Source organism: Lycorma delicatula, chromosome 8 (genome assembly GCF_047948215.1).
Source record: "Lycorma delicatula isolate Av1 chromosome 8, ASM4794821v1, whole genome shotgun sequence".
NCBI classification, from domain to species: Eukaryota; Metazoa; Arthropoda; class Insecta; order Hemiptera; family Fulgoridae; genus Lycorma; species Lycorma delicatula.
In genome coordinates, this window is record NC_134462.1 from 97,640,614 (window position 1) to 97,658,303 (window position 17,690).

At 31.1% G+C, this 17,690-nt stretch overlaps 1 protein-coding gene across 2 annotated transcripts in view; it reads left to right on the plus strand.

Annotated features, from left to right (window-relative positions):
* Positions 1-8,915, plus strand: part of LOC142329562 (E3 ubiquitin-protein ligase MYCBP2-like) — a 482,039-nt gene extending 473,124 nt beyond the window's left edge. For both annotated transcript variants that reach the window (XM_075374241.1, XM_075374242.1), the window contains exons 38-39: positions 967-1,237; positions 8,629-8,915. In XM_075374241.1, the coding sequence (XP_075230356.1) occupies positions 967-1,237; positions 8,629-8,744 (387 nt within the window). In that variant the 3' untranslated portion in view covers positions 8,745-8,915. The remainder of the gene's footprint in view (positions 1-966; positions 1,238-8,628) is intronic.
* The last annotated feature ends 8,775 nt before the right edge of the window (positions 8,916-17,690 follow it).

The window sequence follows — 17,690 nt, forward strand, 5'->3', positions numbered from 1 at the left end:
TGCTTGTCTGTGCACTTGTTGATGTTTCACTATCGTCTAATGCTCGCTTACACCCACTTAAAAATTTATCCATGATTCTGTATAAATCTACTGCCGTGAATATTTAATACCATGAATTACAGTTAACACGCAAATTAAAACATATACATTTATGATAGATTTGATAGTGATAGAAGGATTGACTCAAATGAGACTGGCTGGAATTGAACGAGTTGCAGCATTTATACACATTTGCACAGACGATTAGGCAGACATTTCAGAATGTTCTAGACAACTGGAACTTCTTGTGAAGCCACAAGAATGTTCGATATGGTGGACCTAAGACAGAGAGCAATAGAGAGGCAACGATTCTGGTTTTGTCAATGCAATGGATCGTTATTGCCAAATATCAATAAATTTAATTATTCTTGATAATTTGTAAGGTTTGTTTGTAATTAAGATTGTAGTGTAGCTTTAGCATCAAAATACTCGAGTATTACATTATTATTGTATGCATTGTTATTGTATTAGAGGATGGGGCGCAATGAAAATTATGATTGAAAATCGGGTTGTAAATACTGAAAGGTTGAGAAACACAGGTCTAGAAATTTTTAAAATAAGAGAGAAATAGAGAGATACTGAAACTACATCATTTATTATGTTAAATAAAAAAAATACACCTTTGATCCCTGTGGGAGTCCTAATGAATAATAAACTTCAAAAATAGGTATAAAATATGTTTATTATTATTTTTTTTTTAAATAGAAAGCAAAAAGTCACTAACTTATATGAAAACTCATATGACTGAAATATTAGCAAAAGAGTAATTTATCATCAAGTTCTACCATATGTGAATAAATACCATATGGCCTTGAGTATTCTTGTCCAAACTATAAAGTAGGTTGGACAATTTAAATGAATATGATGAGAATTCTGGTAATATTAGAAATTGTTCTGCCTGGTAAATTAAATATTTGTTTGTTTTAGGCCTACTATGGAGGTGAAGCCAGATGTGATGCAGAATTAGGAGGCAGTGAGTTTGATCCATCAGAATTGGTGTGCGGTGCTTGTAGTGATGTATCTAGAGCTCAGATGTGTCCTAAACATGGCACTGATTTTCTTGAATATAAGTGTCGTTATTGTTGTTCTGTGGCAGTATTCTTCTGTTTTGGTACTACTCATTTTTGTAATGCTTGTCATGATGATTTTCAACGGGTTACTAATTTACCACGGGCTGAATTACCTCCTTGTCCTGCAGGTTGGTATTGCTGCATTTTAATATAATACATCTTGCTTTAGTAATTTTATTACATTTGAAATATTTACTGTTGTACTGTATGTACGATCATGTTATGAATGGATGATGTCATGTTCTTAGTGAAACTGTTCTTGAAGAATTAGACATTTTTGCTATGCTTCCATTAATTTTGGACATCAATATCTATTATTATCAACTGCAATACGTGTATCAAGTTCTGCTGGGTTCATAGGAGCACCTTGGATTCTCAAGTTATGAATAAGTCAATGTTGCTACATAGAAAGCTTGTACTGTATTCAGCCGACCTTCATCAGGCTTGTGTTCAATTCTGATTATACATGCTTTGTGAAATGTCAATTGAGAGAACTGTAGCAACTCATATAAATAAACTACAATAAAGATCTTTATTTCCTGCTAAGTAATCCTATATGGTTGTACTAGAGGAATCTGGTGTGCTCCTATGCACCTGGTACCTCAGGATTAATGAGATATGGCTATCTAATGATTTAAGGTTTATAAAAGCTGTTTGACTGCTGGCAGAACTTTAGTTTACTTTTATAATCGTTTATTTACACTTTTTTATTGTTTTTTTTATTTCTGAATGAATTGAACCTAATTTTTTTTTACCAAGGAATCTTTTTTGTGAACTTGGGTTTGCTTATTGACAATTGAAATGAAAAACTTCTTCTTTTATTGTTTATGTGTTTTGAGTGAAGAATGTTTTACACCCATTCTGTTTTTCTTTTTACTTCGAGTCTCTTCACGACCCCTTAATAAACTTTGATGATTCCATCAATATGTAAAAATAAATAATGTAATATAATATAAACTTTGTCCAGTTAAGGACACTGTATCACCCTGGAGCTCTTCATGTAGGAATAACCGTCATGAGGAGGTTATTATTTGCCATTTGCAAATAGGGTACACTAGGCTCACTCATGGATATCTGATGCCTCAGACTGATATACCTGTTTCCATATGCTCCAACTGCCAACTGATGGTACATAATGATAAAACATCATATATATATATATCACTGTATGTGTGATGATATATATATTATGATGATAAAATATTGTGAATATTATGAGGTGTTACATCAGAAATTTAAATTTGGGACTAACATCAAAAATATTCTAGGGAACAATTTAACTATGTTATCAAATGTTTTACAATTCCTTAAGGTTGTACATCTGGATTCAAAAATTTGAATAATCACACAATTTTTTTCATCTGTTTATGCCATTCGGTATGCGCAAAATGTGTTTATGTAATACTTTTGTATAATTTTTAGGTTAATCTTTAAATTTAATTTTTTATTATCTAAATATCAAGTTTGGGTGCTAATGATGACAATTCATTTTGCATCCAGGGAAAAAACACAACTTGTTAATATTTTAGTTTTCTTTCAAGTGCTGGTGTTTGAAAATGATCTTTTTATTTATTAATATCTGCTTGTTTTATTTTGTGTTCCTGAATTTCTGCAGCGGCAGTATTGATATTCCTGAAAAGCAGATGATAGTAACCTTAATGGTTATTTGCCTTAAAAAAAATAATAAATATCCAGCAGCAGCTCCCAATTAATATAACTTAGATTTTCATTTATCTCTGATAACTTTCTTCTCTTGATAATATTAAATCTTGGGTGGTCGTTTTTTTTTGTTTTGTGTATGATTGAAAGTGATATGGTTGAAATTGATGTTTTAATGTTAAATGCTGCTATGTACTTTCTGTATACTAAATTTACCAATTATCAATAGTGAAATCAGTTGATTTCACTATCGCTTATACCCCTTGTAGTTCATTTAGGATGTATCTTAATTTGAATGTATTAGATTAATGTCGCCCATAATTACAATTTATTTAAAAATACATCCTCATTTCTACTGGGAGATGTGTAATAATCATATTATTTTCCCCATTTCATTTGCCAAAATGTGTAACTTCAGTTTGTTCTAAAGATATTTTCATTTTATGATAGTCTTATAAATAAATGTGGAAGTTTGTTTATTTTCAACAGCATCATACGAGAACCAACTGACTGAGTGCTTTCAAATTTTCAAAATACATTCGTGTTATCCCAAGGAAGGTTTCAAGTCATAGATCGACTCCCTAGTCGCCTTGGGGGTGAAGTTGTGAATTAAAGATAATTTATTAAAAAAAAAATTAATCCTATTACAACATAACATTTCTGTCACCATGATGGCAAAAGAAATAAAACAAAGTAAAATTATTATTTAAAAATTTTTTTTAAGGAATTTTGATATTCATATTTTTCTGTAACATATTTACTATTCTCACAATCATAAGGATAACAAATGTGTCAAGGTCCTGGGGGTAGAGCCCCATGGCTAGACAATAGCGTGAGCGAAGCGTGCTGGAGTGGTTAGTATATTATCATCAAATGGCTTCGAAAGCACATGGCACCTTAAAACCTTGTGGTAGCTGATTTGCGATGATGAGAGCGGGAGTTGTGGTTTTTCCATTGGAATCAGACCATGCTTCCCCTCAGCAGCATCCTGATCTGAAGGGGAAGATCCTGCCATGTGATGATTTTGGTCATCACACCATCCCCTCTGTACCTAGCCCTGAAGGGCTTTACTGGAGGTCATCTTCTAGAGCCACAGACTGATTGACATTTCTCAGTCATCATCTTGGTCTCTGTCAGAATACCACTCCCATCTGCTCCAGCTTGCCAGGCTTCAAGGCCTCATCAGCAGGGACCGGCCCAGCATGGGATTGCTCAGGGAGAACTGCCTTGGCTGTGCTGGCGGAAGACAACTGGCACTGTGGTGCTCTGAGAGCATCCTGACCCCACAGAGGAAGACAACTCCTGCCTTGTGATGATTCTGGGTGCCACACCACCACCTTCTAGCCTTGATGGGCTTTACTAGAGGTCATCTTCAAGACCTCAACACCTGAAAACATATTTCAGTTATCAGAGTGTCCTCTATCAGGATGCCTTAAGAGACATTCCCATCAGTGTATTTTAACTACCTACATCATCTGATGAAAAATAACATACAACCAATCTATCTATTGTCAAAACTCTCATAACAAAAGAAAAAGCTTGTAAATAAAAAAAAATTTTATACCCTACCCTCAAACATTATTTTAACATTGCAATTTTGCCCTACCTTCCTAAAATTGTTGCCTACCATAAACCGCAATCAAACGTGCTCGCCTATTCTGACAGAAAAACACACAAATGGGTCCCTAGAGCCACCTACTATCTAAAATACTAATCTATCTATCTAGACTACTAATCTAAACTATCCCCCTGCGATTTTGAGAGAATCGCAAAATCGCAGTAAATGGTTGTGCAGGGCCCCGGCGCCGTGTTATTTGGCGACGGGGGGTACTTAAATAAACACGGTATATTGCGAGTTACAAGTGGGCTTTCATAATGTATTACAGTTAAATATCCTTAGGTGGTTAAAATTTGGCAATTAAATGCGCAGGGGGTTTACGTTGCAAAGATTTAAGTTGGCAAGACCATATTACGTAGAGGGGTTGGATGTTGTCTTGTTGTAGCATCCTATGTTGTATCCGGTGAACTGCCAAATTTATCTCGTTGGAAAAGATTTTATTTTTGTTCTGGTTGCATGTCTGCTGCACTGTGCAGTGCAAAAACGAACTTCATTCGACAGTTCACAAACGATCATCACGTTGTTGTCCATGTGGATGAACAGAACATGCATTTGTGTGCTGTAAGTTCATATTTTCAATATAGATATCCTGCTGATCGTCGTCTTGTGGTCTGGTATAAAATCTTATGATTCTCAGGTGCCAGTCACTTTCGTGGCATAGTGGCTTCGCCAAAGATGGCGGTGAATTAATTGTGGGCTTTTTAGCAAAACATAATCTGCAGGTATGTAATGTACCTGGTGAGTTGCCCACTTAAGCAGGTATGATGACGGGCGTCAGTTTTTATTTTGGTTGAACGAATTCATTGGCCGCCATGAATTGGGGATGGTACTGTGTTGGTCAGTTATTGTGAATGGTGGAGTTTGATACACTTCTGCCGCTGAGATTGCTGAAAGCGAGTCGCGTCGTGGCTTATGCTGACGATTGTCTCCTGCCTTTTTCTAGGGAGTCTTGTGGGCGGAGGTTGAATTCTAAGCCATTAGAGCATGCAGGATACTCGAGCTAAAGGGTCATCAACATAAGACTTCGTTTACCTCGGATCAGATGTGTATGACAAAAGCGATCAGGAAATTTATTTAATAAAAAAAATACCGGTATGATAGTAATGGATAGTTATCGGGGGCATACAACTGATAAAGTAAAAGACATTTTAAAAAAGGGTATGACAGACAAAGTAATAATTCCAGGATATATGCAGAGTTGGAGTTGGTCATAATTACCATAACTTTCAAGATTGTCTCCTCCATTCCCTTCCATGGACAGAAACTATATTGATCCTCCATCAGGATTTGTTAGGTCAACCTTTCATTAATCTGTAAATGCAGCACCGTACCAAGCAAATGGCAGAAGCATCAGAAGCCTGTATGTTGAAGTCATGGTGGGATCCTTCCCATCCCCCTTTGTGCAAGAGCTTAATCAGACCCTTCTTCCAGCAAAGCGGGAAGTAACTCGCAAAGATTAGTCCTGGTTGTGAAACAGGAGAGTGCTGCAGATGCTGGGGCCTTGGCCACAAGGTGGTCTCATGCAAGGGTCTAGACAGGTCGAAGAAGTGTTTTGATTATGGCAGGGATGGCCATGTCAAGGCGGAATGCTGCGAGAGAGCAATATGCAAACATTGGGATGCGGAGGGCCACTATGAAAATGGCAGATAATAGAGTAATTAATTCAGCTCAACGTCAATCGAAGCAGACGGTCCCACAACCTCCTCTGGGCCATCACCAGGGAAGTCAGAGGAGATATAAAGGTGGTTGCAGAGCCAAACTTTGCAGTGGTCTCCGATGGCAACTGGAGTAAAGATCTCAGGTGCATTTCTGCTATATTGATGGCAAGACTGGGGCTGACTGTCATTGTTCAGGGTCAGGGAGATGGCTTTGTTTGGGTTTGTGTTGGGTTTGTGTTGCCTACCTTTATGAGAGGGACATCTGAATCCATCCTCTACCTGGCATTCATCAGCGATACGATGGTGGGTGCTGAGCGATGCTAGGTCCTTGAAGAGGAGATGCTCAGCAATAATCGAGGTGGTCGTTGGGTGCCATGAGGACCAAACGAGCCAAGGGTGTTCAGACCTTCAGACATCCACAATTTACAACAGGCCTTTGTGCAAAAGTGGTGCAAGCGCAGCAGAAGGAAGTAGGGGGTGTCAACATTGATGATAATGTTCAGGGCACCTATACACTTGTCCTGAACAGAAGAACTGTGCGGGCATGTTCGAGACAGGTCTACTGGTGGTCGGTGGAGATTGCCGACCTGCAGAGGATTTGCATCCACAAAAGGTGTATCCTTACCAGGCTGTGGAGAAGGGGGGATCAGGATGCATGCAAAAGAGCGATGATGGAGTTGAAAAGTTCTACAAGGAATCTTCGGAGAGCAGGAAAGGTGGAGGGAGATCTGCACCCAATTGGATGTAACATCCATCAGGAGGTCCCACCTTGTACTGGCCAGGGAACCTCTTCTTCTTTGTCTCCAGGCGGTGGTCGATGATGAATTGAATATTTGTTCTGCCGTTTGCTCTTTTGTAGGCACCTGCGAGTGTTAGGGCTGCAGCGCCACTGTGGTGGTAGAGTTGTGCGGTCAACGAGCTTGATGGGGAGTGGCGCATAGGTGGCTGCTGATGTGTGAATGGCTAGCGTTGCACTTACTGATTTAAGCTTGGCAACAGTATATATATATATATATATATATATATATATATATATATATATATAGTGATATTTTTATGAAAAAAAAAATATTTTTAGAAGAAAAATTGTAATAAAGTAAAAATATCTTTAGATTTATAACTACGAGAATAATCACTACTTAGATTAATCACGATGAAATGGATACAATGCCTTTTCAGGTAGACTTTCTCCACTGCTTAGTGTCATCAATACCCATCGGAAGAACAAAAATAACAACAGAAGAAAATAAAGGTTGTTCAATTATCATTCATGATGTTTGTAATTATTTGTCAACAGCTGGACGTAATCCGTTAGAAATAGTTTGAATAGTCGACTTTAACTGCAATAGCATATGTACTGACCGATTGGTTGACATTTATACTGAAAAACTAAGAAGATAAATGGTGCTTACCAACAAGTCAACGTGGTTTTATTAGTCAATAATACAATTTATTTATTTCATATATATGTTACAGCTAAAATCTACTCCAATGACATTAACTTATTAAATTTAGATCACTCAGTTAACATAAACATTGTCTTGATAACTTATTAGGGGTAAATGTATATTCTGTAAGATGAAATTTTACTATATGGAGATAAGCAAATGTTTTACGAACAAGTATGATTAGGCACCATGCCCAATCTGTTTTACAGAGTGTTAAAAGGCGACGGAGTATTTTGGTACACTAATGGCTTAATATACTTCAACAAAAGTTACTCATATAGTCGCTTTGCTAAGACAGTATTGGACAGAAAACTATTGACATTGAAGATCTTCAACATAAACTGCTACACCATCATCATTATAGATCAGATCAAACATTTTATTTCTAATTTTATATCTCCAAAGATGTGAGCATTAACCTGTGGTACTCACTGCGACCAGTCAGTGGTTTAATTTTGTAACAGTCAAATTGGTCCACTATTTACTGTTAAATCTCATTTATTTTTCCGTCAGTTGAATGTTTAGGTATGAAATTTGCATTAATTTTGTGACAGTCAAATCTATCCTTACACTGCCAAGTGATCACTTCATGTGGGAAGACATAGAGGATAGGACAGTTGAGAGGTCTGAGCGAGACATCAGTTTTTGTGCATAAAGCAACTCCTTGTATCTAGTTAGTATTTACTAAAAAAACCCAGAAATTTTTAACTATGAGAATTAAAGTGTAATTCTGTTCATGTGATTAGCAATGATAGGAAGTACAATAACTAGTTTTATTCATATTTAAAATTAGACAGTTATAATGCATCCAGCAAATAATTTGGCAAATTTCAATAATTGAAATAAAATTTGACAATTAATTAATCTGTCAAATTTTGAGGCTGTTCTTATTATTTGAATAAATCTTTATATTTAAATAATCAAATTATCCCCCTCAATTATTATTATTCATTAAAAGGAATAAAAAACACTTATCTAGAACAATAGAAAAAATTCTCTAGTTTGAAACTCTTTGGAATGCACTAAACATTCTTATCAAAAGAAAGTATGAAGAGAGTAGATAAATGTCTGTGACCAATTATAATTTTTTTCTTGTTTGTTGAAAAAATACCTTTATCTTGTTCTTTTGGTTTCAGGTCCAAAAGCTAAAAGTCTAGATGGAGAAGAGTGCCCACTCCATGTTAAACATCCTCAGACAGGAGAAGAATTTGCTTTGGGTTGTGGCGTTTGTCGTAATGCCCATACATTCTAATTTTTTTTTTTTTACTTGGATTTTCAGATTTAATACATATATTTAAAAGAAATACTTTTTAACTTTAAATTTAATCCAGTTCAAGAATTTAAAAAAATGCTATTTTATAATTAATTTTACTCTACTCTGTTTGAAATATTTATTGAATTTAATGTAACTACAGTATCTACCTATACATCCTTTACTATTTCTAATTTATGTATTTACTTGTTTGTGGATATGTGATTTAGTCATAAAAGTTATAAATAGAAAATTTTGTTTTTAATCTGTATTTAGATATGAATCTAAAGGGAAAATAAATAGTTATTTAAAAAAATTTAATATGCTAACATTTGAATTATCATAATATGTATTATAAAACTTAAGTTAATGTTTCAAGAAAGGAAAAAGTTAATAATTAATTAACAAAAATTCTCTGTTTAATATAAATAAAAAATGAGTGGATAAAACTATATAATTTTTCATGATCCGTATAATCAATATAAATTACTTAAATTGAATGAAAATATAACTCTACAGTATTTATGTTTGCAAGCATCTTATCAGCATAGAGGTAGAAAGAACCATGTAGCAGTAATTCAATACTATGGTTTATTTATTTTACAAAAATAGGTGTATGGCTTTTGAACTTTCCTTTAACAGTAAGTAATATCAATAAAAAAAGTTAATTTGATTTTATAATTTTCCACGAAACATATGATCATTGATGTACTTGCATCTCTTTTTTGTATACAACAAAAATACTACACTAGTATATGGCATACAGGTAGTGGAAGATGAATCGAATGTCATCTATTGTTTCTGTATTATTTCATTTAAAGTACTATTTATATTACTTCACTTTACTTTTTTGTACTATTTATTTGCTTCACTGTGTAATTAAATTATATCTCATTAAGGGCATATGACTAGCTAGCTGGAAATATATATATATATATATATATATGTAGATAAATGTAATAGATTATATAATCTTTGAAATCTAGTTTGGCTGAACAATTAAAAAAGGGGTGTTTCAGTATCTCTTAAATAAAGATATATTTCACAGATATTGATTTTTTAAGATTTATACTTTTCATCACAGGAAATGAAAGACTTATAATGAAATATTGTCTATTTTACTTATTTTGAAATTATGTACAAAGATCATTAAGATTTAAAACATCTCTATAATTTACATACTATGATTAGTTGGAACAATTAAACGATCCATCCCTTATTTAATATAATAATCTAGGGGTTAGAGTGTTAGATTTTTCAGTATATCACAAACATGGATGACAATTTATATTCATGTTTTAAAAACATATTTTTTCAAAATTATGATCAATGCCAATAGTTCCTATACTGATAAGCTGGAAAAACTAGTCATTTTATTGCCTCCAGTTACCACAATTTATCTCGACTGAAATTAAAAGCTTTTTAATTCCTGAAATCTGTCAAAACTGTTAACTGAAATTTAATATATTTTTTAGTTAAGGATTAATTTTGGTGGGAGCACTTTTTACACTACTACCTCAGTTTATAGAATTTACATACTGATGTAAAGTATTTAAATACTGTACTTCCCATAAAGTATTAAAGTGAAATTTAATTGAAAAGTATATTTTCATTCTACTGTGTGAAAAGTATCAGTATATTATTGCTTTTTTTTTATAAATTATGAATGATCAGTTATTACTAACAATAACAAGTGATCACATTTTTGCTAAAATAATATTACTATATTTGTCTGACCCTCATCATCTAATTTATTTTTCTTGTTTTTAATTTTAAGCTGTACAGGTTTGTTTTTACACCTACACTGGTTTAATTCCTTCTGTTGAGTGTGGTCTCTCTTCACTATTTTGAATATGTTTCCATCTGTTTTACTTCAACTTAAAAAAAATTGATATGTTTTTCATCATCTTTATTCAGTTAATCTTTTTGACAAATTTTTCTTTGCATACTAGAATGGCATTTTATAGGCAAGATGTTTTGGTCATATTGACCCATCTGGTTCACCTGCTATATAAAAAGCCCATATCTTTAGTGAGTGTTTTGTGTAGGCTGATGGAGAGAATGATGAAAGGTGTAGTATCTTGAAAAGAGTTCTTGTATAGCACCACAGCAATACGGATTCTAACATGGCAGAATTCCACTGATCACCTGTTTGCCCTTCATGTTACAGAATGCTTATAATATGCTGCAATGCTTAGTTGTTGACTTTGAGAAGGTGTATTAGATGAAGAGATAGGTACCTTTTTTTTATTAAGTCTATAGATAAAAATGATCGAAAATAGTAAAAATACTTGCATTGATTGTAAATAACTCATGACGGTAAGCAGTGTGGAAGGCGGAGACTGTAATAGCAGTGAAAGTTGGAAAAGTTCCACTCAGCTTTCTGCCATTACGCATGGAGTGTAATAACAATATCCTCTACTTATATTTAAATGTTCAACTTTATCCCAAGTGATTTAACAGCCTTGAAAATTTCCCAACTTTCACCTGCTGCAACAGTTTCCATCTTCCACACTGCTTACCGCCATGAGTTATTTACAATCAATGCAAGTATTTCTACTCCAACATTCAAATCCTAGTAAAGGCAGTTACTTTTATATGAATTTGAATACTAGATCACGATCTAGTATTCAAATTCGTATAAACACCATTATCCACGGATAATGGTGTTCTTTTTTGGTTGGGTTTCTATTAACCACACATCTCAGAAATGGTCTAACGGAGACTGTACAAGACTACCCTTCATTTACATTCATACATATCATCCTCATTCATCCTCTGAAGTAATACCTGACAGTGATTCCTGGAGACTAAACAGGAAAAAAAAGAAAAAGTATTTCTACTAATTTCAATCATTTTATCCACACACGTAATAAAAAAAAAGAGATCTTTATCTCTTGGACTATTTAGGCGGAGGAGTATATTAAACAATTTGAAGGAGTGCAGTGTAAATGAAAATACAGAAGTTTTGAGGAATTGATTCATGGATTCCTCAAAATAATTGAAGTTTCCAGATCGTAGAAAAAAGTATGTCTCAAGATGAGTTTTTAAGTGTCAATTTACATGTTGTCTCATTTACGGTGACTCACAACATGACAACTCTACTTCAAAATTCAATTATATTCATTTCAGAAATTTTTTGCATAGATATTATTGAAATTGGTTCCACATTGTGACAAGTGTCTTAATATTGGTCGAAACTATGCTGAGAAGTAGTTTTAATTCAAATTTTCATTAAAATAATGATTACAAAGACAGTAAATTAAACATCATCATACCTGAATATTGGTGACGAGAAAAACCAGTATCATTTTCTATTAAAATTTAAAAAATAAAATTATTACATTAATTTTTTTAATTTAATTATTATATTTATTATTATAGAATATTGCATAGTGCATAGAAAAACAGTAACGAGTAACTATTAATTTGAAAGGGCTTGTTTTAACTGCAGTAAAAGTAGTAGTTGTCAAAATTATGAATGAATAATTATTTATATATAATTTATATCTGAAATATGTAATTTATTATCTAACAACAAAGTATGTTGTATTATTAGCACGGGTGTAGTACTCATTAGAAGAAACTAATATAACTTTATCATAGTTTATAAACTTTGCTACACAGTACAACACGTGAGATGATGTACCTGATCTGCAGTTACTGAAATAACTAAACTGTATGTAGTTAACAACTTTTATTATCATTGTCTCTTAATACATATAAAGCAGGTACATCAAATCATAAGTTTCTTAATACTTTTTTCAAGTACTAAAGGTTTGGCACTAACTACTGAAAACCAGATTGCATCTGGTTTTGATATGTGCAGCACAATTATCAGTACTGATGTGTAGCATGACCAACTAAAGTTCAAACCAGGAAAAATGTGAATTAGTAGCTTGTGTGATTGAAGCAGATGAAATAATCTACCTAATTTTTTCTTTCATCAAAACATTTAATATCATTGCTAATAATATTTCTATCCTCAAAATGAATATTTGATTTTTTCATAGTTGAGGAATTGTCCTTATTTATGGTATACACCAGTGCAAAATAAATACTAAAAATAAAATAAAAAAGTAGTAGACTAAATTTAATGTTAAATGAAAATAATGCAAATAAACAATGCAAAATTAAATATTAACATCCGTATTGAAAATAAAATAGCAATAATAAAAATTGGTTATTTTTATTAGTAATAATAATAAAAAATAAATAAATAAAAATACTTAATATACAACAGCTGTAATAAATGCTTGCTTGCAACCCATCTGTACTTCTAACAATATGACTGTTGAACCAGTTGGAGGTTTAGAAAACTTTAGTTCAAAGTTTTTCAACATGAGATGTTAACTTCCTGTGCTGTACTTGTTATTCATTAAAAATGCTATTAATTTTTATGAAGAAAATTATTTTTATTATAGAACATTGTAATGATAAAAAGGTTTACAGTAGGTTATACTGATCACAATGAACTTTGAAAATTATTAAAATTAACAGTACAAAAAGCATTTATTTATTATATTTCTTTAATGTTATAGACAAAAACTGTAAATGTTATGCATGTTCGTTATGCACAATAATATAGTAATAATAATCATTGTCAAAATCCAAATAATTACCATATATATGGTAATTAATGAATATATATGGATGAATTATATATTATATATATAAAATAAATCACTTTATTCTAACTTACAATAATTTTATCGCTAATGATTAATATTATTTATTCACTACTTAATTACTGGGATATATATACCACCATAAATAACAGTCATTTCATGTTATTAAGTATTATCACTATTATTATTATTATGCATATGTGTTTTATTAATTATAACATAAAAAAGCATAGTTTATTTTTTTTTTAATTAAAAATGAATACAATTATTATGTGGAATTATAAGTATATCATTTTTAAGATTTGTTAATTGTTAGTTATAAATTTCATAACATTATTACACAACATATCTTAATTAATATAAAAATATGAAATAATGTTATTTCAGTAACATTTTATATTTCTTATAAAATACAAATTTTATATGAGTAAAAAAAAATATACGTAAATACAGTTTACGTAAATTAAAACAGGCTAGGCTAACAAACAGTATTTTATTTTACCAGCATTCACAAATAATATTAATAATAATAATAATAATGATAATAACAAAATTACAACAGCTGTAATATTAATATTATATTTATCACAGATCACAATATTTATACAAATACCTTTTTTTACTATTATTATTATTACATTATATTCCTAATTTTTATTAATTATATAAATTAATCGATTAATAATTCTTTGAGTATTAAAGAGCTCCATTTTCATAAAATAAGTGGTGCAATAATACTACATCACAAGTTATAATTGGAAAGTAAAATTGGTTTTAATTTCAAAATATCCAAACACAATAAATCTAATAAAAAATAAAAATAATTTATTAATTATGTAAAATATTATGATAAAATGAGCAAATCAAAAATGTTAAAATACAAAAATGAGATTATAGAACCATAAATTTATTGCAGAGAACGGGTAAGGAATAGTTTAAACAAATTTAATCATGGTGTATACAAACTGATGAATTTTTATTTATTTTTTTTTTAAATTTGTTGACTGAAGTTGTATTTGAAAATGAGCAAAGTGCTCAACAGTGATTTGGTCATGTTTTATACACGTATATATATATGTATGTGTGTATATGTATGTGTATATGCATGCAATTTATTAGCTTAATTTTTCTAATTTGGAATATATATGAAATAAAGCATTTGATAATATATTACTTAAAAAGTTATATCTACTTTTCTTAAGATAACCGTACACTTTATTTTTTTTAGAATTTTAATATTTTTTTCAAGTGTAACACATTCAACAACCCATTCATGTAATCTTCCACATAATACTGTCAATTTAAAGAGTTGTATTGCTGAAGTAATTTATTTGTAAACGCTTTAAGTTTTAATAAACTGTATTGTGTGTGGTATAATTTAGTGTGATAGTTAAACTATCATCAGTTATTCAACAGTACCACTTTTGCGGAATTACAGTTTCAGTTTCAGAATATAATTTTTTAATATTCATTAACCGTTTAAAATAAAATAATAAATTTTGAAAATACTGCCAATATTGTAAGATTTCCAATTCATAGTCATTATGTATAGGTATTATTAATTCATTTGATAGAAATTCCATTACCTCATGGCTACAAAACATTAAATTTTATATTGCTAACAATTTATTTAATTGAAAGCATTTATAAAAACTGAATATTAATTACACAAGAATATTGAGACTGAAAAATCTACGATATAGTTACAGTCTTGATTTATTTACCTTTACAGAGGTAGGAAAATATTTGAATAAAAATTAAACATAGGCGCTTGAACAGTAGAATGGTAATTTAATTTTCATGAGACAATTCAGTCATTAGTTTTGCAGAATCTTTTTAATTAAAAGTTATCTACTTATTTTAGTTAAGATATTAGCTACTTTTCAAATTAATGTACCGGCCAGGTTATTGGTCAAAGTCAATCATAGCTATTATAATGGATATTTCTGATATCACAAAACAAAGACAAAAGTACTTTTAATTAAGTCATCAGTATTTTTATGATAATCAAACTTAAACTAATGTCATCTCAATTCAGACAACTCTACACAAGGTTTGTTTTTCATACTATTTCGCGTATCTTTTTAATTTTATTTAAAATTTGTAATACAGTAATCAGGTTTGCTGTGCAAAAACAGTAGCTAATAAATTGCAGATATTAATGAAAAAAAGGGAAAAGTATAATAAACTTTGTTAATATTTATTATATTCATGCGATCAGAAGCAATAATCACATGCTGACCTTCATAGAGAGTAGAAGTGTCTCTATCTTTCATCTAGAAGGTTCTGGATTCAAATCCTGATCTGAATAAAAGATGGTTTGAATCAACCTTTCTTCCAAAAAAATGGTATGGTAACTAAAATAGGGGTTATCTTCTAGCTGCAATTGTGATTTGATGGATTGATAATTTTTTTGTGTTAACCAATCTCACCTCTACAGATGATAGTTCTATTTATTAAATAAAGAATATTCCTTTACAGGATGAGGTATAAGTCTTTCAACAATCTAAATAAACCAGAACATTTTTCAGGCAGCAATTCATTTACATAAGCATGAAAAACATAAACAATAACTTATAAATGCTTTGAAAATTAAAAAGGAAATCATAACAAAGATGTTATGTGAACACATCATCACTATTTTCCATATTATTTTATACACTCAAGTAGAAATTTTTGTATGAATTTTATAGCAATGCACCAATTTACATATATATATATATATATATATATATATATATATATATGTGTGTGTGTGTGTGTGTGTGTGTGTGTGTGCAACTTTCATTGGAAAAAAAATTCTTAGCTTTCTTGGAACAAGTGAAGTGAGCAGCAGCCCAAATGAATTATCTATGAAAATGATAAGTTAATAAATTGCTTAGAAAATGAAAATACCATAGAAAGTGAACATTTGTAAATGAATAGAAAATAATGAATACTTTTTTTTTATAATATACCTTAAAAGCCTTACTTTCATGAGAGTAATAATTGTATGACAGTATGGGTCTCTTATATTTTCTACCTCTTTCAGTAAAGTTAAAAGTAATTGGTAGCTATTATTTAATTACAGAGTATAAAGCTATTAATTATTTAAATGAAGCGATGAATTTATTCAACTTCAAAGCCATACAATTCTGGTATCTGTTCGTAAAATTATATTACAATTATATGTAACTGTACTACAACTTCACTAAAACTGCCTGTGCTGTGACGACTGACAATAATGACTGACCATTACAATTGAGCTATTTCACTCAAACTGCTAGGCTGTCGTTGCCAGTTTTTCAGCAGTAGTCTGTGCTGAGTTCTGACAGAATAATGAGTGCAAAGTAAATTCATGTATGTTTACCAGAAAAATGGAGTTAGACACAGTTTTAGCATTTATGGGTGATGAAGAAGAAGAAACAATAAAATCAATTTCATTAAGAATTTTATATTTAAAACTTTTTTAAAATTTTTTAATAAATCAAAATTTTTCAATAATATATTAACAAATTCATCTTCATGTTCTTCAAACCGATTTGAATTTTCTAAAACCCTTTCGTTCAGAGGCTTGATAGATGTTCCTGCAGCAGAAGGAAAATCAGAAGCTGCACTTTAATTTGAGGGAGCAATTTGTATGATACACTGTTCATAAAATGTGTACATTCAAGTTATGCAAAGGTTTATAAAATTTCCATTTTTGCCTGAGAAATTAAATAAGCAGGTGATCTTTTCACGAATATAGTAACACTTCTCATAAATAAATCCAACTTCATCTACTACTGTTACTTTTTTCTGAGCAATCCACAGAAGCTGCTCCAAACACATTGTTGTTGATTTCCATCGTGCTTCCAAAATAAGCAAGAACTGATCATCTACTGTTAGGATCAAACCTTCATCTCAACCAACGTGATGAACTGATCAACTGATCTCCAAGAGGTCAAGCCCAGCAGTTTCTATGAAATATCTCACTCTTGACATCACATTCTAAACATGTAGGTGACTGCTGGCAGCTACTGCCAACTGTCATGACAGGCAGTTTCAGCGAGTACCTTAAGGTTATTTATTTATTGCACAGTAAATGTTTATTTTCATGTATATAAATCAGTTTTTTCTTTAATGCTTTTAATCATCATTAATATGACTATTAACATCAGTAAGTCAGTTTATTTAAAACCAACATAATAATAATTGTTTTTAATTAAAGATGTAATGTTGAAATACAATTATTAATTATATTTATCAGTGACAGATAAAATACCCTAAAATAATTCCTGCATTTAACTATTAATAAGTACGTGCCTTGTTATACTTCAGAAATTTGTTGTATCCACTG